The following is a 23,231-nucleotide window of genomic DNA, read 5'->3' on the forward strand; positions in this document are numbered from 1 at the left end:
GAACATTTGACGTCTAATCTGGTGCTTCTCCCCATGACTTTACATTGCAGCTGTCACGTGAGTCCTTGGGGCGCAGCGGAGACCGCACACAAATTAAGTGATTGGTCTTCATAAACGTTTTTCTGACATCTGACCTATTGTGATTCAACCTCCTGCTAGCTATGTCCCACCTATACAAGGACTCTCCTCTGGTGCCTTTTTCCTGCTATTATGATAACAACAGGGCAAGTTATGGCTGGTTCATCTTCATGTCAAAGTGTATCTGAGGGTTGTGTGTGTGTGTTTTAGACGTAGCTGCTCCAGTGTTTGTTTAGGTGGAGCTGTTGGAGCAGATGCCTTGTGTTGGTGTTGTGACTGGAGCTTCCTCTTGCTGTGGTGTTAGCAGCCTCGTGATGTAAGTTTGTTGTGTTGGGGCTGGTTGTGAGCGCTGGATCAGTCATGCTGTATCAACACTGTGTTTGGCTGTGTGTTGTGCTCTGATTGTGATGACAAAACATGGTGCAAGCGCAGGCAATGTGCAACACGTAGTTCTGCCAGTAGTGACCAAAATGACAGTCTGTCTTTGGGATTATACAGGTATTACAGCCACTGGGCTTGGAGATGACATTGTTATGTTGAGTCCCGCTGGAGCAGACATCTTCAGTGTGTGATGAGTGTGCAGTGGGATGGCTTCAGTACTTTATTATGATTTAAAATTTCCAAATTATAATGATTCATGGGTGTCAGACACAAGCACAATGCCTGCTATCTTTGGATTACGACAGAACTTTTAAAGGTTTTTAAACGGAAACTGTAGCATATTACATTTTTGTTATAGTCCCTCCAAAATATCATGAAAATATTTGGACATTTACATCCATTTTCTTCACGTTTGAGAATGCCAAAACTCAAATATATTGTTCAGAAATTCTGTTGGAAACCGTTTATTTGAGGAAGAAACTGCACTTTTCATCATTTGTGGTCAGGCTCTCTCTCTTCCACCCACTCACCCTCGCACATCTGTCCATCTCTCGCTCTCTCGCTCTTTTACCTGTGTCCTGTCACCCTCCCACTCACTCCCCTCTCCTCTTTTTTTCTGTCCTCCCACTCACTCTCTTTCTCTCACCTCTCCACATGTGTCTGTGTCTCTGCTATCTATCTATCTCTCTCCCCCTCACTTTTATCCCTCCCTCATTTTCCTGTGTCCTCTGTCCTCACCCCTTCTTTCCTCTCCTCTTTTTCTGTTTCCTCCCACTCACTCACTCTCTCTCTATCTCCCGCTATCACACACCCCTCCATCTGTTTGTCTCTGCTACCTCTCCCTCCTTTTATATCCATCCCTCCCTCTCTTCTCTCTTCTCTGTCCTCACCCCCTCTCACCTCTCCACATCTGTCTCTATGGCTACCTGTCCATCTCTCTCCCCTCCTCTCTCTCCCTCTCCTCTTTTTCTGTGCCTCCCAGTCTCTCTGTCTCATCTCTGTCCTCACCCCTCTCTCTCCTCTCCTCTTTTTCCTCCCACTCTTTGTCTCTCTCACCTCTCCACATCTGTCTCTATGGCTACCTGTCCATCTCTCTCTTCCTTCTCCCCTGTCCTCACTCCCCCCTCCTCTCCTCTTTTTCCTTTTTCCACTCACTCTCTCTGTCTGTCCTCTCCACGTGTTTGTACCTGTCCCTCTGTCCCTCTCTCTCCTCTTTCTGTGTCCTCCTCTGTCTCACCCCTCCACATCTGTCTGTGTCTGCCACCTGTTTCTCCCTCCCTTCCTCCTCTGTCTTCACTCCCTCTTTCCTCTCCTATTGTTCTGAGTCCACTCTCTCACTCTATCTCCATTTATCGCACACCTCTCCACATGTGTCTCTCCCTCCCCCTCTCCCCTCTCCTCTTTTTCTGTTTCCTCTCCTCCTCTCTCACCTCTCCACATGTGTCTGTCTGTGATTGTCCCTCGCTCCCTTGCTCCCTCTCTCCTCTTCTGTCTCCCCACTCTCTTTTTCACATCTGTCTCTATAGCTACCTGTCCCTCCCTCCCTTCCTCCTTCTCTCTGTCTATCTCCCCCCCTCTCTCTTTTTTGTTTCTCTCCATTCTTCTCTGTTTCAGCATCAGGATGACTCACAGTGACTCACACAGGTCTATCAGTCTGGACCTGATAGAGTCCGGATTTAGTTTTGGTTTAGTTCTGGTTTAGTCCTGGTTTAGACCTGGTTTAGTCCTGGTTTACACCTGGTTTAGTCCTGGTTTAGACCTGGTTTAGCTCTGGTTTAGTCCTAGTTTATTCCTGGTTGGTTCAGTCCTGGTCTAGACCTGGTTCAGTCCTGGTTTAGCTGTGGTTTAGACATGGTTTAGTCCTGGTTTGCTTCTGGTTTAGTCCTGGTTTAGACCTGGTTCAGTCCCGGTTTATTCCTGGTTTAGTCCTCGTTTAGACCTGGTTTCATCCTGCTTTAGTCCTGACTCAGTCCTGATTCTTTCTTGCTGTTTTATTTATTCATTTTCTGTTGAATCATTTGAGCCTTAGGTTGAAATCAAGGACTCTGCACCAGTTGAAAATAACAAGACCAGGATCATAACCAGATCTCAGGGTCCAGATAGGTCTTGCTCACAATCCTGGCTCCTGGTGTCACAGTGGCTAAGCTCTCCCTCTCACCTGGAGATTACTGGTTCTGTCCCCACACTTTATTCTTTCCTCAGAACATTCCTCTGTCTGTTTACGTGCCTTTGGGCAAACTCATCGTCGATCATTAACTCGCATTAACCTGGATCTGAGCTAATCAGAGCTCAGCGTTTGACCCTCAGGCTGTTAAAGATTGGCTGAGGTCTGTCTAGAGCCCACCTTTCTTCTGTTTCTGTTTAAATAATTGGACTAAACCTCCTAAAGTCCCACCCTCGTGTCACTTTCACTCCGACTGCAGCTCTATTGCTTTAATTTGGAATTAACTTTGAAGTTGAAGGTGAGTCCTACAGAATCTAACCCTCTGACTCCACTCTATAAATTGCCCATATTATGCTGTTTACTGAGCTACTTTTTTAGTGTTGTTTTCTCATCACAAACATACCCGGAGTTGTGTTTTGTTTCATTCACACATGTTTAACACACAAACCCTGCATATTTAGGCTGAGTTTGTCTCTCAAACAGAAAACACTCTGTTCCACCTTGTGATGTCATGTGCTAACACAGGAAGTTCTCCGCTGTGTTTTGAAACTCCATACACCCTCAACAGAATCATTTGTATCATTTCAGCCCTGGAATTGCCAGTCTTTACTGACCTAAAGGTAAACCTACAGCTTCATGACATCACAAGGTGGAAAAATGCATTCTGAGGTTTGGAGATGTAGACAGACTTGTATTTTAAAGGATTATGCAAACTTTGATTGAAACAAAACACAACTCCAAGTATGTTAAGGAGGTATAAACATTATACCATGACTTAAAGCTCACAAGAGCCAATTTTCCGTAAAATAAGTTTTAAGTTATACATTATTTTAGTTGTTTGTGTGGTGTGGAGCGCGCTGCTGTCATGTTTGTACGGTGTGTATGGTTGTGTATTCAACACACTGTGAGGACTAAACTCTGTGCACACTCACTTTATGGGGACTCTGTTATGGGGCAAAAACAGGTCCATGATGTTAATCATTTTTATAGGCCAGTGTTTCTCAGTCTGTGGTACAGCTGCTTTAGGTGGTACTTGGAGCTTTTCTGTTTATGGGTTTGCCTCATTTACAGTTCAACTTTTCTGTTCTCCTTTGGCTCATTTCTGTTTAAACTACAGTGGAAATTATATGGTCTAGTTTTAGACCTGGTTAGCCCTAGATTAGACCTGGAGTAGTCTGGGTTTAGTCTAGGATTAGACCTGGTCTAGGCTTTAGAACGCTGGCATACAAACATTAAAAGGGTTTAGGTGTAGGGCCCATATTACACATAATTGACTCTTGTGAGCTTTAAGACATGTTAGAATGTTGTTACCTCATCAAAAACATACCTGGATTTGTGTTTTGTTTCATTCACACATGTATGAGTAATCCTTTATTATTAGTCTGTCTACATCTCCAAAGCTCAAAATGCTCTGTTCCACCTTTTGATGTCATGTAATGGTAGTTTTCAAGTTCCTTTTACCTTTAGTTCAATAGAGATTGATAGTTCCATGGTTGAAAGCATCCAACTGATTTTAGTGAAGGTGAATGCGGAACACAGCGGATCACATCCTGTATTACCTCATGACATCACAAGGTGAAACAGAGTGTTTTCTGTTAGAAAGAAGAACTCAGTGTAAATATGCAGGGTAACAGGTATGTTTGTGATGAGAAAACAACATTATAACACAGATTGGAAAATATCATCATATGGGTCCTTTATGGTTAGAGTTAAGGTTAGGCTTTTGGTTAAGGTTAGTGTGTATATGAGTGTGCATGTGAGAGCGTGCATGTGTATATGAGCATGTATGAGTGTGCATGTGTATATGAGTGGGCATGTGAGAGCGTGCATGTGTGATTGACAGCCTGAGCGCATTAGATTGCCCCAGGGCAGCTCTTGTCTCAGAGCAGTGTCCTCTGGGAGATCTGACTGACAGGGACCTGCTGTAGACTGGTTATGATCCTGGTCTGGTCTGACAGTGGAGAGTGCAAATATTTGAGACTTTTGTTTTTTGAGACTATTTGAATAAAATTAGCAGTAGTACTAACAGTTGACACTAGTACTACTACTATACTACTACTACTACTACAAGTCTCAGACTGTCTCTTTGAAACCTTTTACTAAAGCTGTCCCAGGGTTCCATGTTCTCAGGAGCATGAACACGCTAACAGTGTTAGTTAGGATGTTGAGTTTTGTTTACTAAAGCCTGGATCCTGTCACATGGACAGGATCCAGGCTTTAGTGTTTTGTCATTAGCTCCTGAATCTCAAGACTCTTGTGTAAACATGGACGTGTCAGGCCTGCTTTTATGAGCAAGCACAAATGTTAGCTTAGAGAGAGGGATATGCAAAACTCACATGTATATATATATATATATATATATATATATATATATATATATATATATATATATATATATAAAATGTGTTTCTCACCTTCCACGGTGGTAGGTCTCTCTCACCCTCATTCAGCTCGGGTTCTCTACCAGAGGCCTGGGAGCTTGAGAGTTCTGCGCAGTATCTTTGCTGTTCCCAGTACTGCACTGAAGAGGTTTTACATGTCATCCATGATGCATGTTTGAGTAATCTAGCGACCTCTCTCGGGCTCTGTTTGAACCCTCTTTATGGTTAGCAGTGCAAGTCTATACAAGGCTCCGCCCACAAGCCTCCATAAGTATACAAAAACATGATCCAAAACTGTACACAGCAACATGACAAAGCTGATGTGATGCAGTAGTTTCATTAGCAGTATGCAAGTGAAACTTCTGAAACATGTTAATACATAATACATAATACATAATACATAATACATTCAAAAGAATAAATGGTAACATGGTGATCTATATATGTTATGTGTTAGCAGGTTAATATTAGAAAGAAGTAAAACACCCTCCTGTTTTGCGTGTGTCTGCTATATAATTATAATCTGTGACACCTGTGGACCATCATGGATTATTTAGCCATTTTAAATCACAATATTTATCATAAAACCATGGTGAGGTATTAGGAGCCAATTCCCGATTGCATAGGAATGTTACACAGTATGGCATTAAACTTATCTATATCCATGACAACAAGCGGGTGATGTGCATCTTTCAGCAATGAAAACAGACAATAATACCAGATTTATGAGTTTAATGCCGTTCTGAGAAAATTTCAGATAAAACAATGTTCTGTAGTACAGCTTTAAACCCGCTCTTTCCTGTTTGGTGCTTGTTCCAGTTGAACCCACCTGCGTCTCTGCACCTGCAAAAGAGTATTTTTATAACTCAGATTTTTAAGCTTCTCTTTTGCGTGTCAACTGAGGACTTCAGTAAAAGGTTTCATAAACAGAGACATTTGAGTCTGAGAGTGGTGCAGGTAGTAGTCGTAGTAGTAGTAGTAGTAGTAGTTATAGCAGTGGTAGTACTTATAGCAGTAGTACTAACAATGTGATGTTAAGGTTGACACATTTATTCAAACAGTCTCGGGATAAACAGAAGTCTCAAATATTTGCACAAAATCTAGAAAAACTGAACTTAAAGTCAATATTTAATAGAAACCGGGATCATAACTGGTTTACGGGAAGTCCCTGGTCTCTCCTCTGTCAGACTGGACAGGACCAGACCAGGATTATAACAGGTCTAAAGCAGGTCCTCAGAGAAGTGAGGAGGAAGAGTTCAGGGTTCAAAGCCCATCTCTGAACAGACTGTTGTTGTGTCCCCGAGCAAGACACTTCACAGGAGGTCTGGATCTGATCAAACAGAGACCTGCTCTAGACTGCTTATGAATCTGGTGTGGCCCAGTTTGACAGAGGAGACCAGGGACCTCTTATGATTCTGGCCTGGAACAGTCTAGGAATGCACTGACACCATACTGGCATTGAATATCATGCCGATCCAGGAAAATTTGTACTATCGGGTATCGGTTCCATGATATCGGTTCAGTTGCTATCCTGGTTGGAGTCTTAACGGACTCATGTTGACCCAGGATGTCTCGTGATGTGTGAACTTTGTATTTGCTGATCTGTAGTTACTCATACAAAGCTGTTCAGTAGTTACTTGCAGGATACATAACTGTTACATGACACAGTCAGATCCATTTTGTAATTAGTTAACTGTATTTTGAGAGAAAAAACATGCCATTTTCAGTCTCTAACTGGTATTGGTTAATACTGTATTAGATTGTGGCAGATACAGATAAAGACATATAGTAGTATAGACGTATATTTCAACACAGCGGATGTGTGCCCAGCCTGACTGCAGAAAGCACCGCTGTCTGTGCAGTTAACATGAAGTTGCAACACTAGCTAGCGCTGTGGTCAGCACACTAAAACAGTTAATCACTGTGTGATAAAATAGATTATGATGCTAAATTAACATTAGTGAGTGGGATACGTCTTAATGACCCATATGCTTTAAATGCAGGTGAGTGCGTAAATAGCGAGAAAAAATGGCTCAAACTTCAGTAGTTGGGCATCCATTCATATCTGCTGAAATCCTACAAGACACTGGCATGATACCAGGCAGGACAGTGGCACTGTCTACCACCGACATGTGCAGTAGAGTGCGGAGTAACATAGTCTGATAATCCCTCTATAGTTATCGACACTGAAACTGAAAAACCTGGATCGGTGCATCATGTTGACAAAGAGACCAGAGACCTGCCGTAGACTGGTTGCTATCCTGGTCTGGTTTGGTTTGACAGAGGAGAGGTCCAGGGCCCTCTTATAGACTGGTTATGATCCTGGTCTAATCCGGCCTGCAGAGGAGAGACCAGGGACCTGCTGTAAACAGGTTATGATCCTGGTCTGAATGTGAAAGAGTGTAAACCTTTAGAACAGAGAGTCCCATGATATATACAGAGCAGGTGAAGCGTATTGCCAAAGGGCTAGTGTAATGCCACAAACAGGCTTCAAACCACAAACCTTTAGGTCAATGAATGAATGACAAAACTGGATAGTCTGGTTGCAAATGTAGAATCTCTTGCAGTAAGACCCCATGGAGACACAGGGAGGGCATCTCACACAGGGACTGAACCTTCATATGTCTCTCACCTCTGAGTCTGATATTACAATTTTGAGTGTGTTACATAAGGAACACTGCTCTCTCCTCTTTGTCTCCTCTCCATCTCTTCTCTCTCCTCCTTTCCTCTCCCCCGCTTTCTTGTCCTCTCTCTCTGATGAATTTGTGGATTTACTTTTCCTCTGACTCAGAACAACAAATCTGTCCATATGGAAAGGCTGCCAAAAGATTTTACTACTGCATCTGACACACTACTACTACTATACTATTATTACTTATAACTACTACTACGAGATACTCATTTGAGCAGGTTCTGGTCCTGATCTGGTCTGGTCTCTGTGAACCAGGACTAAACCAGGACCAAAGCAGGGCTAAACCAGGGCTAAACTGGTACCTGGTTCAGTCCTGCTTTGGTCCTGGTTCAGTCCTAGTTTAGTCCTGGTTCAGTCCTGGTTTAGTCCTGGGTTAGACCTGGTTCAGTCCTAGTTTACCTGGATTTTGAGAGTATAAAGATGCTGTTTATTATAGTACTTCTCTGTTCTGTTTAATTGTTTTTGCACAAGATCCTAAAAATTTTTTTTATAACTTTTGTCTGTTCTAAGTCCCACCCACTTGTAATCGATTAATCGGTGCACAAAAATGCCTTTAGTCAATTAATCGGTGCACAGACTATTCTTTAGACTCCAGTGCTACAAATAAACATTCTCAGACCGACATGTAATACATATAGCGGTCGTGCGAGCATATGTTTGCACAGCTCTCTCTTTGTGGTTGTGCGAGTATGTTTGCCATCTTTCTCTCTTTCCTTCTCCTTTGTCTCTCTCTCTCTCTCCCTCTCTCTTGCTTTCCTTCTTTCCTTCTAACTTCTTTCCTCCCCCTCTCTCTCTCTTTTCTCTCTCGCCTTCTCACCCCCCACCCCCAACTCTTGTCTTTCTTCCCTCTCCCTTTCTCTCCTTCTCTCTCTTATATCTATCCCTCTCTTTCCTTCTCTCTTTCTCATTCTCTCTCTCTCCCTCTTTCCTTTTCATCCCTCACTCCTTTCATCTCTCTCTCCTCTCTCTCTCCTCTCTCTCTCTCTCTCTCTCTCTCCCTCTCTCTCGTGTGATATTTGTGTAACAGTTCCAGTGTCTATAAGCGTCTACAGTACTCGGTGAACTCCATAGTACAGGGCTGTAGTACACTGTAGTACACAAGGTATTTTGAAGTACATGAAGTACACGGGACAGGGACAGGTGGAGTTCTGCGTTGCGAATACTTCCTTGTGAGTACTGTGACGTGAGTACTGTGACGTGAGTACTGTGACGTGAATACTGCGTTGTGCATACTGCCTTGTGAGTACTGCGATGTGAGTACTGCTTTGTGGATACTGCCTTGAGAATACTGCCCTGTGAGTACTGTGTTATGAGTAATGTGTTGTGAATACTGTGATAGAGACAGAAGTAATTGTACTTTTCTGTTCTCATTTATTTAATTAGTTTATAGTTTAAAGATATTAAAGATTATTGTGCCTCCCCTTGTTTCCAATTACAGCATGTTAAAGGGTCTATATTACGCAAAATCGACTCTTCTGAACTTTAAGCCATGTTAGAATGCTGGAGTTGTGTTTCGTTTCATTCACACGTTTGAGTAACCCTTTATTATGTATCAGTCTGTATCTCCAAAGCTCAGAATACTCCGTTCCTCCTCGTGATGTCATGGAGAGGTAGTTTTCAACCATTTACCTTCTGTTTAGTAGAGACTGGCAATTCCAGAGCTGAAATGATCCAGATGATTCTAGTGAAGGTGTATGGATCTTAAAACACAATGGAGCACTTCCTGTATTACGACATGACATCACAAGGTGGAGAAGAAGAACTCATCTTAAATTTGCAGGGTTTGTTAAACTTGAATGAAACAAAACACAACTCCAGGTATGTTTGTGATGAGAAAACAATATGGGCCCTATAATGGACCTTCAACTACATAATACATCATGTTATTCTGCAAGTTACTACATCACAATGAAATTAGCTATTTTTTCAATCATTACAAAACTATTCTTACTGTTGTTATTCTAAACATTTTTCTGTTACTATTTTTAAAGATGATTTTGAATTGTAAAAGAGAAAGAGAGATTGTGCCATAATTAAACTCTTCTTTTTTTTAAGCTCGTATTGTGTTAAAGTGCCTCTCCTGTGTGACCTTGTGGGGTGTGGGGGTGTAGCCACAGCTGCCCTGAGACAGACTCACACAACTGAAGCTCCCACCATCAACACACACACTTACACCATGTTCATACTACGCAATGTTTATGGCTGTGTAATATGAACCTGCTTAGTTCTGGTTTAGACCTGGTTTAGACCTGGTTTAGTCCTGGTTTAGTTTTGGTTTAGTCCTGGTTCAGATCTGCTTTGGGACTGCTTGAGTCCTGGTTTAGTCCTGGTTTAGTCCTGGTTCAATCCTGTTTCAGTCCTGTTTTAGTCCTGATTTAGTTCTGGTCTGAGCTATGAAAAGAAGATTCTAAAATGGAGCCCAATTTAAATCCTGTCTGAATAATTCACAAAAGAAAATGAAAAACGCTGGAGGAGTTTCAGGACTAAAGGAAGACTAAACCAAGACAACAGCAGGACTAAAGCAGGACTAAAGCAGGACTAAAGCAGGACTAATGCAGGACTAAAACAGGACTAAAACAGGACTAAAACAGGACTAAAGCAGGACTAATGCAGGACTAAAACAGGACTAAAGCAGGACTAAAGCAGGACTAAAACAGGACTAAAGCAGGACTAAAACAGGACTAAAACAGGACTAAAGCAGGACTAAAGCAGGACTAATGCAGGACTAAAACAGGACTAAAGCAGGACTAAAGCAGGATTAAAGCAGGACTAAAGCAGGACTAAAACAGGACTAAAGCAGGACTAAAGCAGGATTAAAGCAGGACTAAAGCAGGACTAATGCAGGACTAAAACAGGACTAAAGCAGGACTAAAGCAGGACTAAAGCAGGACTAAAACAGGACTAAAACAGGACTAAAGCAGGACTAAAGCAGGACTAATGCAGGACTAAAACAGGACTAAAGCAGGACTAAAGCAGGATTAAAGCAGGACTAAAGCAGGACTAAAACAGGACTAAAGCAGGATTAAAGCAGAACTAAGACAGGACTAAAGCAATCTTAAAGGAGGACTAAACCAGGACTAAAGCAGGACTAAAGCAGGACTAAGACAGGACTAAACCAGGACTAAAGCAGGCCTAAAGGAGGACTAAACCAGGAGTAAACCAGGACTAAAGCAGTTCTAAAGGAGGACTAAACCAGGAGTAAACCAGGACTAAAGCAGTTCTAAAGGAGGACTAAACCACGACTAAAGAAGGATTACAGTAGGACTAAACCAGGACTAAATCAGGACTATGTGAGGCATATAATAGACTTATATTTTTATACATTTGTGAGGTAAAAAAAAACAAAAAAACACACACATTTGTGAGTTCCATTTAGAGTCCATTAGCCCAGAACATGACGCTCTCAGGCCAACGACACCATAAATACACAACAGAACAAAACGGATGAAAGAAATGAGAGACAGTGAGGTGAGATGTGAGGGCATCTGAACAGAAAGGAGAGAGAGAAAAGAGAGAGAGGAGAGCAAGAGAGAGGGGGAGAGATAGAGGAAAGAGAGAGAGAAGAGATAGAGGGGAGAGAGAAGAGAAGAGCAGAGAGGAGAGATAGAGAGAAGAGAGAGCCCTACTGAGGAAGAGAGAGAGGAGAAAGGAGAGAAGAGAGTGAGGAAGAGAGGAAAAAGAAGAGAGGAGATAGAGAAAAGAGAGGGGGGGGAGAGACAAGAGAGGAGAGAGAGGGAGAGAGAGCAGAGAAAGATGAGAGAAGAGAGGAGAGAGAGAAAGGAGAAGAGAGGAGGAGAGGGAGAAGAGAGAGGAAGCGAGGAAAAAGAAGTGAGAGAAGAGAAGTGAGAGAAAAGAGGGGGAGAGAGAGAAGAGAGAGGAAGAGAGACGAAAGAAGAGAGGAGATAGAGAAAAGAGAGGGGGGAGAGAGACAAGATAGGAGAGAGAGAGGAGAGAGAAGAAAGAATATGAGAGGAGAAAGGAGAGGAGAGAGAAAGAAGAGAGAAAGACAAAGAGGAGAAAGGAGAGGAGAGAGGAGAGAGAGGAGGACAGAGAGAACAGAGGAAAAGAAGCGAGATAGAGAGAAGAGAGAAAGGAGAAAAAACATGAGAGAGGAGAAAGGAGAGAAGTAAGGAGAGAGAGAAGAAGAGAAAGAAGAAGAGAGAGAGAAGTGAGAGGGAAGGGAGAGAGAGATTCTAACTGTGATTTTGATTTCCATTAATCCTGCAGGTCTAGTTCCCATGTAGCCGAAGTGTGTTGCTCAGAGGTACAGTTTAAATGTGACTCCCTGTTGCCCCCTGCTGTCTAATAGAGGCATGTTTCTGATTAAATAAAGTTTGATCCTCAGTTTAGAATCTCATGCTGAGCTCAGTTAATTTCAATTTGTCACTAAAGATTTATTGAAAAAGAGAGAAGATTATTTTGTTTAAACTTCAGCCCCTCTCTCCTCTTTTTCCTCTTTCTTTCACTGTTCTCATCCCTTTCTCTCTCCCAATTTCTCTCTCACTCCACTCTTTCTCCTCCTGGCTCTCTAACCCTCTGTATTCTTTCTACATCGATCTCACTTCTCTCCTCCTTTTTGACATTCTCCTCTCTTGTTCTCTCCTTCACCCCTCCCTCTTCTCTCTCTTTCTCTCTTTAACTCTCATCTTTCCTCTTTCTCTCCCCATGTTCTATGTTCTCTCTCTCTCTCGCTCTCATTTTGATGAGTCCACACTTTCCTGCACCCATCTTTTTACTGTTGACTCTATCTATCTCTCCCTCTTCCTCCTCTCTCCTCTTCTACACTCTCACTCTCTCTCTGTCCTCCCTCAGCCCCTCCCACCTCAGAGTTCACCATTTTCCCTCTCTCTACTGTTCTATCTCACACCCCTCTCTCTCCATCCCTCCCTGTCTCCCCCCTCTCTCTCCACTACACTGAACTCTAATTCTCTCATCCCTCTCTTTACTGTCAAGTCTACCTCTCTCTCCCTCCTCTCTCCTCTCCTCCATTCCCTTCTTCCCCTCTGTGCTCGCTTTCTCAATCTCATCTCCAGCCCCTCCTACCTGTATCTCCCCCAACTTCCCTCTCTTTCTCGTCTTTATTCTGTCTATCCTGCTCTGTTTATCTCCCTCCTCTTTCTCTCTCCCCCCTCTCATCTCTCCTCCCCTCTCTCCCTCCCTCTCTCCCCCTCTCTATTGTCACTCCGCACACTGCCCTCTGCTCAGAATGTGCTGATGTAGGATAGAGACTAGACCAGGACTAGACTGGGACTAAACCAGGACTAGACCAGGACCTGGGTCGACAGGACTTTGGTCCGGTCTATACTTGGACTACAGAGGATCCATTTTGATAATTTCTTAAACAGGTTTGAGTTTTATTTAGTTGAGCTGTAGTTTGTGACTGACCTTTTAAATTAACTTGTGTGTGTCAGACGCCCTCCCCCATAAATAATGAAGTTAAACATTTGTGGATTTTCTCTGTGATGTGTGAATAAATGAGCAACGACTGCCGGCATTTCACACCAGGACTAAGTCAGAACTGAACCAGGACTCAACCAGGATTAAACCAGGACCAGATCAGGACTAAACCAGGACTCAACCAGGATTAAACCAGGACCAGATCAGGACTAAACCAGGACTAAACTGGAACTAAACCAGGACTAAACTGTGTCTAAATCAGGTCTAAACCAGGACTAAGCCAGATCAATATTTTGTGTGTTTCAGTCATAACGAGAGGAGGACCACATTCATTCATCCTCAAACTGGAGTCGCCTCCTCAGAGAACTCCGCCTTCATCCTGCACGAACTGTGAGTACTGAAAATACTGAAAATACTATGTCTACTACTACTACTAAAACTAATGCTGCTACTACTGCTGCTGCTGCTGCTACTACTACTACTCCCGTGAATACATCCTGGTAAATCATGGAGACAAGCAAGAAATAGACCCTGCACAAGAAAAGTTACTTAGCGTGGTTGTACGTCACCTGCATGAGTCCATTGAAATTTAAAGTTGTACCACTTTCGAACATTCTCCACGAGATAGATGTGTTTAATGCCATACGGAATATTAAAGCCAAACGAACAGCATTTCCAAGGTAACAAGCAGGCCAAATAAGAGTCAGGTTTCTCATATTTGGTCTGCTGCTATGGTCTCACGATATGATATTGTCACAGTATGAATCTCACGGTACGATATTTATTGGGAAAAGCTCACAATATGGTGGGGAGGCTCACGATTTGGAATGTAACAATATCTAAATCTCTCGGTATGACATTTTCACAATACACATCTCACGGTACGATATATATTGCGATATTTTGAACTTTGACGATACGATATCACAATATTTCGGTTATTGTTACATCCCTAGCAGTTATCCATATTTTTAGCTTTTAAAATCCATAGCGAAGCCAGCAAATTTATCTTAAGTTAAAGTAAAGATCACAAATACATTTTTCACTTTTGTAAAACAACATTATAACACAGATCAGAAAATAGTGTAATATGGGTCCTTTAAACTGCTTTGTTTGTAAAATGCGCTATATAAATGAAGTGGATTTGGATTTGGTTTTAATAAATTAATAGGGCAACGAATACAAATTTTGGTCGACTAAGACACCATCGACCAACGAATCGACTAAATGACTAAAGATCTACAGGTTTACATGTCAACTCTCACACAATTTACAATTCAAACTACCTCTGTGGATTTTGAAGAAGGAAGTAAATGAAGTAATATGTATGGAATTATGTAGGAAAGAAACAATTTACAAAAAATATACATGTGTCAAGGTGTTGTCCTGTTTCAGTCTTGGTTCAGTTCTGGTTTAGTCCAGGTTTAGTCTCTGGTTCAGTCCTGGTTTAGTCCTGGTCCAGTCCTGGTCTAATCTTGGTCCTGTTTTTCAGACCTCAGTCCAGAGTCATGTCTAAACCTGAGCTCAGCGACTCAGCGTCCACAAACGCCTCAAACAACAACAAGGTACAAACCCTGTCTCCTCTCTATCCCTCCCTCCACCCCTCCACTCTCTCTGTTTCCTCCCCTCCACTCTATCCCTCTGTCTGTCAGACTCTTTGTAATAAACAACTCTTAAGATCTGTCCTCTCCTGTAGAGGGCGCAGTTTGACCTCTGACTGAGAGGCCATGCTAACCCTGATGCTGGTCTGATATCTGGTTGTGATCCTGGTCTGGTCCTTTCAGGTGGTCCGGTCTGGGTCTAAGCTTCACAGTTTTGGGAAGAGGCAGCTGTCTGTGAAGAGGAACCCAAACGTCCCGGTGGAGGTGCGAGGATGGCTCTACAAACAGGTAACACACAGATCGATATGATTTGCTATTCTATATTTCGTACATTTATGAAACCACCACATTCCAAACAGGAAGTGAGAATGGGCACGATTGCGGCTTCACTGACTTCAGTTCACTTTCTGTTGAAAAAGCGTGGCCCCTCTCTCTGTAACTTCTTCTGTCAGACTCGTCATTCTTAACTTGAAATGTTGTTTTTAACCTGCTCTGCTCTTATTTCACTATTTTGTCCCTAAATCAAAATATGAACATTAACAACAGACCTTGCTGGTGCGTTCTTTCTCAAGTATATAAAAATGTGTAAAAATAATTGTTTGTTAGGTTCATGCAGCTAAAACCTGGAACAGTCTTCCTGAACATGTGAGACAGACTCTTCTGTGACGCTGTTTAAATCCAGGCTCAAAACATTTCTGTTTAACTGTGCATATAACTAAAAGGTTTTCATTCCACACTCTTCTCTCCAATTTATGTCTCTCTTTCTTAATTTTAATCTTCATGACTATTTATGTTTTGATTTGTTTTTATTATGACTTTAATGTATTTCTTATTCTGTAAAGCACTTTGAATTACTTTGTGTACGAATTGTGCTATACAAATAAACTTGCCTTGCCTTGTTAGTTTAATGTCCTATTTATCCTTATTGTGGTGTATTTCCAGGACAGCAGTGGGATGCGTCTGTGGAAGAGGAAATGGTTCGTTTTGTCCGATTTCTGCCTCTTCTACTATAAAGGTACAAAAAGTACAAGTTCTACACACAACTGTAGTATAAGTACACACTACTGTAGTAAAAGTATACACACTACTACAGTACAAATACACACACTACAGTAGTAAAAGTAAAAGTAAGTACATCTAAGTACAAGTAAATAAATGCAGTATTTATTGTTACTGGAGTTGGAAGTTGCTCAATAAGATGTTGATATCTGACCTTGGAGGTGGGAGAAGGTGAGAGGTGAGGAGAGGGAGGAGGAAGGGCGGGCTCACGGAGGAGTGAAGGAGAGAGAGGGAGAGAAAGAGGTGATAGTGAGATAAGTTGTGAGTGAGTCCATTTTGAGTCTGCGTCAGATATTTTTAACTCATTACTGGAGGTCTCCCTGTACCAGTACACACTACTACAGTACTTTTACACACTACTGCAGTACAAGTTAGTGTTACAAGTTAATTTCAAATTTAACTTTGATACCAATTCCAATACCACAATGATAATAAAACACTTTCTTTAGACATTTAGAATGTAATTTTCAGTATTTAACAGTAGTACTTTCTTTTCTATTCCCATGTGGCTTTATATCTGTGTAATCCGTCAGTCATCCAAGTAGGTTCCATAGTGGTTCATGGGTGTGTACTAGTCCCGTGAATGCAACTTTTTTAGTATCAATAGTTGCACAAATTAAAATCTAGGTTTGACACTAGTTTTAGTATTGATCAGTAGATGATTGTCCATACTTTTGACAACCCTAGTACAAGTACACACTACTCCACTACTAGCACAAATTACTGCCATACTGCTCGGCTCTGACCTCCTTCAAACCACAGGACCTGAGACTTAACAAGAAGCAGGTTGATTAAAATAATCAGTGAAATTATCCCTGATTAAACCATTTAAACCTTTTTCTGACAGTACTTGTTTTCAAATTCAAACTGAGACTTAATGTTTCTGTCTGCAGTTGTACCTCATAGAAATCACAGAAACTGCATAATGGCTGGACAGAAGCCACATGAGCTACAACAACGGATGAGGCCCCAATATGGCCACCGCATCAGACAGATGCAAAGCCAGGGATTTGACATTCTTTATTTGGTCATTTTAATTCTATAAACAACGAGGCAGGAAAAATGGATCATCCTTTCACAAGTAAAGTTTAGTTACACTAATTTACTGCTTCAAATGTGTGTGGCAGTCGCTAAATGGAAATGTGACAGTTAAAACCCAATTATGAGACAGTCATATTCATAATTAAAGTATCTATAACGACAAAGATCTATTGTTACCATTGTTTTCAGTCCTCGTCATTCATAAATAATTAGTTTAAATTAGAGTGACCAGATTTTCAAAATTCAAAACTGGCACACACCCGGGTTGTGACGGCTGGTATAAATATTGAGCGTAACGTCCATTCTTCACTCACTTTTTGGTCAGTATAAGATCTGAGGGACTTCTGAAGGTGCAACTAACTGCATTTATTTGCCTTGTGGTCATTTCCAAGCATGTCTTTATATATTTTAGCTAAACAAATGACAATATATTCCCCTCATTTGGTCAAAAATAGGGACCCATGGGACATTTCTTGTATAAAACGTGTATAACACTTGTATATATTTCTTGTATAAAACTGGTTTTGGACAAATCTGCTGGAACAGGGGATACAGGGCTCAAAACTTGGACTCTTTCGGGTAAGTAGGGCCATCTGGTCACCCTAGATTAAATCAGTTTTGACGATCGACTGTTACGTTAAGTGTAGTAATGTTAGCAGCCACTTGAGGGTGCACTACAGTGCTTTCTGTATTTAATATGATGAAACTTGTCGCTATAAAAATGTTATTTTTAACATAAAAATCCAAACCAACTCTTCTGTATAAAAGATACACAGAGTGTCTGTTGATATGAAATCGAAAATCTGTGGAAAAGTGAAACATGAACCTGAAAATGGATTGATTCTAATGTTAGAATGCTCAAGTGTCCTACAGCACTTGTCCATATGCTTCGAACATTCTATGATGTCTGTGCTCATACTATTCATCCATACACACATGAAGTGTCTTGCCCAAGGACACAGCAGCAGTATTTATTTGCATCAGATATAAGGCCACATGGCTTTGGTATCATGGCAACACTACTCTGTGGGAAACACTCATATAAAAGACGCAGCAACAGTATTGTCTTGGGGATTGAACCGACACCTTCTCTGTTTAGTGCCATAACTTCAGATAAATCTCCAGATAAAAACCTAAGCACGTTTGGATATGTCTGAGCTGCAGTTTGTGAAGAATGTTCCAGAGGATAATTTTAGACTCGGCTCAAACACCACTTATATTTATCTAACCTCTGACCTCCCTCTCTCTCCTTCCCTCTCTCCCTCTCTCTCCTCCTCTCTCCTCACTCTCCTCTCCTCACCACCTCCTTCTCTCTCTCCTCTTTATCCTCCTTTATCTTTCTTATCCTCCACACCTTTCCTCCCCTCTCTACCTCTGTGTTCTTTACCTTATGACCCTCTCTCCTCTCTCTTTCTCTCCTCCCCATTTTCTCTCCTCTCCTTCCATCCCTTTAACCTAAAACCCTTCCTGTCTTCCTCTCATACCCCCCCCCCCTCTCTCTTTCTTTCCCTCCCTCCAGACAGCAGAGAGCAGAGTGTCCTGGGTTCTATTCCTTTGCCCAGTTATGAAGTGTGTCCAGTGGGAACGCAGGACCACATCAGCCGCAAGTACGCCTTCAAGGTAAAACAAATACTACTAATGCTGCTGCTACTGCTACTGCTACTACTACTACTACTACTACTACTACTACTACAGGACTAGACCAGCCAAAGTTCAGCTTTATGATACTGAAAATACTATGAACACTACTACTATTACTGCCAACAAATAATACTATTGCTTCTACTACTACAAGACGACATCAGCTGCAAGAGCGCCTTCAAGGTAAAAGTATTACTACAAATACTACTACCGCTGATGCTATGAATATTAAACCAGGACTGAACCAGGACTAAACCACAATCAAACCACTTCTCTGAGGCATTTTGCTAGAGAGATTATTATGGTCTGTCTGACTCTGCTGTTTCCATGACAACGGTTCATTAAGAAAAACATTTAAAACAGAAGTATTGCCATTTATTTAAATGAGGGACAGCTGTTATCAGAGTGAGGGCGACACTCTGAAATGAAATTTTATTATGTTTTGGTTGCTGGGATTTTTACACCAGATGCTCTTCCTCATAAAATGTCTTACCCAAGGACACAGACTCAAAATTTAAAATAAAAATACTACTACTACCAGTAGAGGTGAATCAGGACTAAACCAGGACTGTCATTTAAAATTGTCCATAATTTTCACTAAGGCTAAAACAGTAAGCTACGTGAAATTTCCAAATTCTTAAAGCCCTGTACCTAATCTTTTCTATGTATTTGAGTAAAATATATAGCTCTTGAGGTCAAAGTAAGTCCGCTGTGCTGTTTAAAGTAAGTCCGCTGTGCTGTTTAAAGTAAAAAACAAAACAAAACAAAATCTGAATGAAATAGCTCCTGTACCCACAACCATTCACCACAGGAGGGCAGCAGTAAAATCTATTATCCTATTAGGTGACATTTTGAGGACTTTTCTCCATTCAAAAGACACAAGATTTTGTTTTAAATGTTTAAAGGTGCACTCTGTAACGTTTCTGTTCAAGGGTCTGCTACCTGCATGTATCCATAGAAATTGTATTGGCTCTCCACAGAGCCGACCTGTAATTTTAATCTAGTTCTGCCACCCTACGTGTCTGTCTTCATGGAGATAGACAAGTGCAATGTGTAAAATGAAAACGCCTTACCTAATTAGAGCTTTTTAAAATCTCTGTACGTGATTGTTATTGTCTAAAACATGAAAAACAGAACTTCATTTTAAACGGTTTGCAGTGGTCCTCCTCATCTTATGCATTCAGAACATCATAATTCTTCACCATGATAAGTTTATAAGCTCTTTTCACAACACTGAGAGACCAAAGCAGACATGGTAAAGCAGCAACAACTAGCATGCGAATAGCAACAATGTACTTCCTGATTATCTGACATTAAAAAGTTTATAATTAAATGCAGACAGTAAACAACAGACTTTTTTAGACCTCAAGAGCTGCTTATACAATATATGTGTACTGGGGCAAGACACATTTCACCCAGATACATGGGAAAAATCAGGACTGTACTGTTAATAGTTCCAGGTCTGCTCTGAAGGTGAGGTGAGGTGGCTCAGAGCGCAGACTAACCCCAGGAAAGGAGCTCATGTCTGGTTACAAACTCCACAGCACTCCCCTGGCCTCTGGATCCATGTTTGATTCGCTAAAAACATCTGATTTAAGATTTAAATTTATTTAAATTAAATAATAATAAGCTCTTTTTGGTACATTTCACTCTCTTTCTCCTCGTCTTTGTTCTCTCTCTCTTCACCATCCCTCTCTCCCTTTCTTCCCTTTCCAACCTCCATTTTTCTACCTTTCTCTTCTCCTTTCGTTTTCCTCTCATGCCCCTCCTCTATCTATTTCCTTCTCCTTCTTTCCAATCCCCTAGCTCTCTCACCCACCCACCCCTCTCCTTTCTCTCCTACTTTCTGTATCCCTCTCTTTCTCCCTCCCTCCCTTTCTCTCTCCCTTTCTCCCCCTTTTCTCACCCCTCCCTCCCTCTCTCTCTTACATAAATCTGCATTCCTATGACCTCAGAGCCACACCTTCAAACTGCCAATTGAAATATTTCAAATTTTTTCCATGTTACTCAACAAAACAAACTGAAAAGTAAATTTTTGTGTCATGCTTTTTTCTCATAAAAGTCACTTTCACACAGATGGTTGTGTAAGGGACGTGGCGCAAGTTTGTGTACAGAAATAGCCTATTTTTCCCAGGCACAGTTTGAGCAAAACATCCCTCAGACCTCCAGAGTCTGAAGAGACCTTATCAAAGTTTGTCCCTCCAAACCAAGCACCTTTCCAGGGTTCTATTTCAGTGTGCGCTCCTCTCAGCCCTCTAGCTGATAAGGACACGGTGCTACAGTTTGTACCCAGAAATAGCAGCCCTTTAAGGGATATAGAGTTGTTACGTGATTATGTCACCCCCCCAGAAACTTCACCACTGATTTCTAGCTTTGATGTCATTCTTTATTCATCAAACAAGAGACAGTTACCTTTCAAAAGAATATGTTTTAACTACAAACTGTATCAGATATGTAAACCATGTAGAAATAATTTAGCATAATGTAGGATTACCAGTGTGTATGTCTCACTAATGTTGCATTCATGTAATCTTGAAAACTCAGAAGATCCGACCTTGATTAATAAAGTTGGTCTTGATCTTGAGGAAAAACAGGAATGAATGCAACACAGATCAGAATTTCAACTCGAAACTTGTCCGAACTCCTCAATTTCTGTTACCATGACAGGAGTGTGTTTGGGACTGGAGGGCAGCATGGTGGCAAGGAGGAGAAGGATTCTGTTTCATTTCATAGAACCATCACACTGATGGTTCTACTTCACAAATTAAACACATTTAAGCCTAAATTCAACTGCATATTCTAATTAATGAAGTACTTAATGAAGTGACATCACACTTAAGCCTTTTTCATCACTAGATTTCATGTTTTTATAGCAAAAAACATAGGAAAACATGCATCCTTTCTATGAGCTTGTATCTCCTCAAACCTGACTCTTATTTGGCCTCCTGCTTGTTTCCATGGAAACATTGTTCCTTTGGCTATAATATTCCACAATATGGCATAAAACATATCTATCTCCACAGAGAATATTCTGAAGGTTTTAACTTTTTTTTTTCTATGGAGTCATTCAGGTAATGTGCCATGTCCAGAAAGTTGCACACTGTAGCTTTATCTAAAAAAATTATTTCTTCCTCCTTCTTGTGTCTGCTTCAGACCACATGAGGATATGCTGTAGACCTCTTCATTAAAAAACACAATTTTCATTAAATTATACAGGATTCTAACCTATGACTAAACCAGTACCTCCAGATCAGCGGAGTGTGGTGAAATTTGTACCCAGAGATACAGAGCCATTCATAAGTTAGTTTGAGTCGTGACCACAGCCTGTATATATAAATGTAGCTAACCCAGTAGCCTTGGTGTTCCAAACAGGAAGTGGGTGACGTCACATTCACTCCATTTTTTTATACAGGTTATGGTTGTGACCCTTCTCAAACATTTGGCATCACTTTAAAACACTTCAAAACACTTTCAGAATAGACATGCTCTTCAGACCTCCAGCTGATAAGGGCTGTGCTTGGGTTGGTACCCAGGCACAGATCTCCTTTCCTGGAGAGAGTCTGGACATTTCTCCCTGTACAGCTCAAGAGGTCACTTTATAAATACTGACATATGAGGGGCCTTTGTTGAAGTTGGTGCCCAGGGACTTTCACTCCTACCTGCGTATAGTTTGAGGGTGTTGCCCTCGCCTCCACAATTATTTATTTCCAGAAAATGTAATATTGAAAAAACATGTTGATGATGTTTTTCCACAAATTTCAACTTTATTATATCTCTTCTTGTAGTTTTAATTTTAATATGTAATTTCTTTGTTCCGCCTTCGATTGGACCTTCTTCTGAGTCTTGTCCAATGGTATGACTCAGTTTGAACATGTGATCCAATGAGAGCGCTCCGTTTGAATAGGTACCTCCCCCTGCCTATCTCTGGCCAATCCCTGCATGTTCTGGGTCTGCTTTGGAGCTCCTCAGTGAACGTCTGTCCCTGGTTCTGGAAGTACATTTCTCATAAATTTTTCTGATAGACTTTTTGAAAAAACAAAAAAACAAACAAACAAAAAAACACAACCACAAGGGATATACTTTTATGTAAAATCAGTTTCTGATAAATCTTTATGAAGTTATTAAAACATTTTGCAGAATTTTGAGTTTAAATGTGTTTTTTGGACTTAAAACAACAACATTATGGATATTTGTTAGCATGTAGCTGGTTAGCCTTCACAATGCCTTTGAACTCTTTTTTTCTTTGGGAAAAATGAATTGAAAATGTGAATCAGCCAGGCCTTGGAAGTGGGCGGAACTGTAGAGCTCCACTGGTGTTTTGTGATAGTTTTGGTGATGGATTTTGGTAAATTACTGGTGATTTTTGGTGATTGTGGTTAATCTTGTGGTGTCATGTATTTCTCAATTTTTATTTGTTCATGAAAATGTGTTTTAAAAATGCATATTACATTTTTATTAAAAGCTGTTTTCTTGCATGTAAAATAAGGACTAAACCAGGACTAAGTGAGGTCTAAACCAGGACTAAATGAAAATCCAGACTAAACCAGAACTACATCAGGACTAAATTCAAACCGTAGACTGTATGTATAAACATTAGACATGGCCAACCCTCTAGCCGCGGCGTACCAAATAGGAAGTGAGCATGGGCACAGTTCGGCTCCATTGACCCTGGATCCAATTAATTTCCTTTTGACAAAACGTGGTCCCTCTCTGTAACTGCTGCGGTCAGGCTCATCATTCTGACCTTAAAATGTTGGTTTTAACCTGCTCTACATGATCCTGAGGTCCTTGTCCCT

General features: G+C 41.2%; 1 protein-coding gene across 3 annotated transcripts in view; it reads left to right on the plus strand.

Moving 5' to 3' along the window:
• Positions 1–23,231, plus strand: part of LOC110160354 (pleckstrin homology domain-containing family A member 7-like) — a 59,794-nt gene that overhangs the window by 9,233 nt on the left and 27,330 nt on the right. For 2 of the 3 annotated variants that reach the window (XM_055155278.1, XM_055155279.1), the window contains exons 4-8: positions 13,400–13,483; positions 14,586–14,658; positions 14,878–14,982; positions 15,637–15,709; positions 18,314–18,414. In XM_055155278.1, the coding sequence (XP_055011253.1) occupies positions 13,400–13,483; positions 14,586–14,658; positions 14,878–14,982; positions 15,637–15,709; positions 18,314–18,414 (436 nt within the window). Of the gene's footprint in view, positions 1–2,861; positions 2,922–13,399; positions 13,484–14,585; positions 14,659–14,877; positions 14,983–15,636; positions 15,710–18,313; positions 18,415–23,231 lie in introns of those variants that run through there. The other variant, XM_055155280.1, reaches the window with a different exon arrangement.

Source organism: Boleophthalmus pectinirostris, unplaced genomic scaffold (genome assembly GCF_026225935.1).
Source record: "Boleophthalmus pectinirostris isolate CB_2022bp ecotype Guang Dong unplaced genomic scaffold, ASM2622593v1 HiC_scaffold_2, whole genome shotgun sequence".
Classification (NCBI taxonomy): Eukaryota; Metazoa; Chordata; class Actinopteri; order Gobiiformes; family Gobiidae; genus Boleophthalmus; species Boleophthalmus pectinirostris.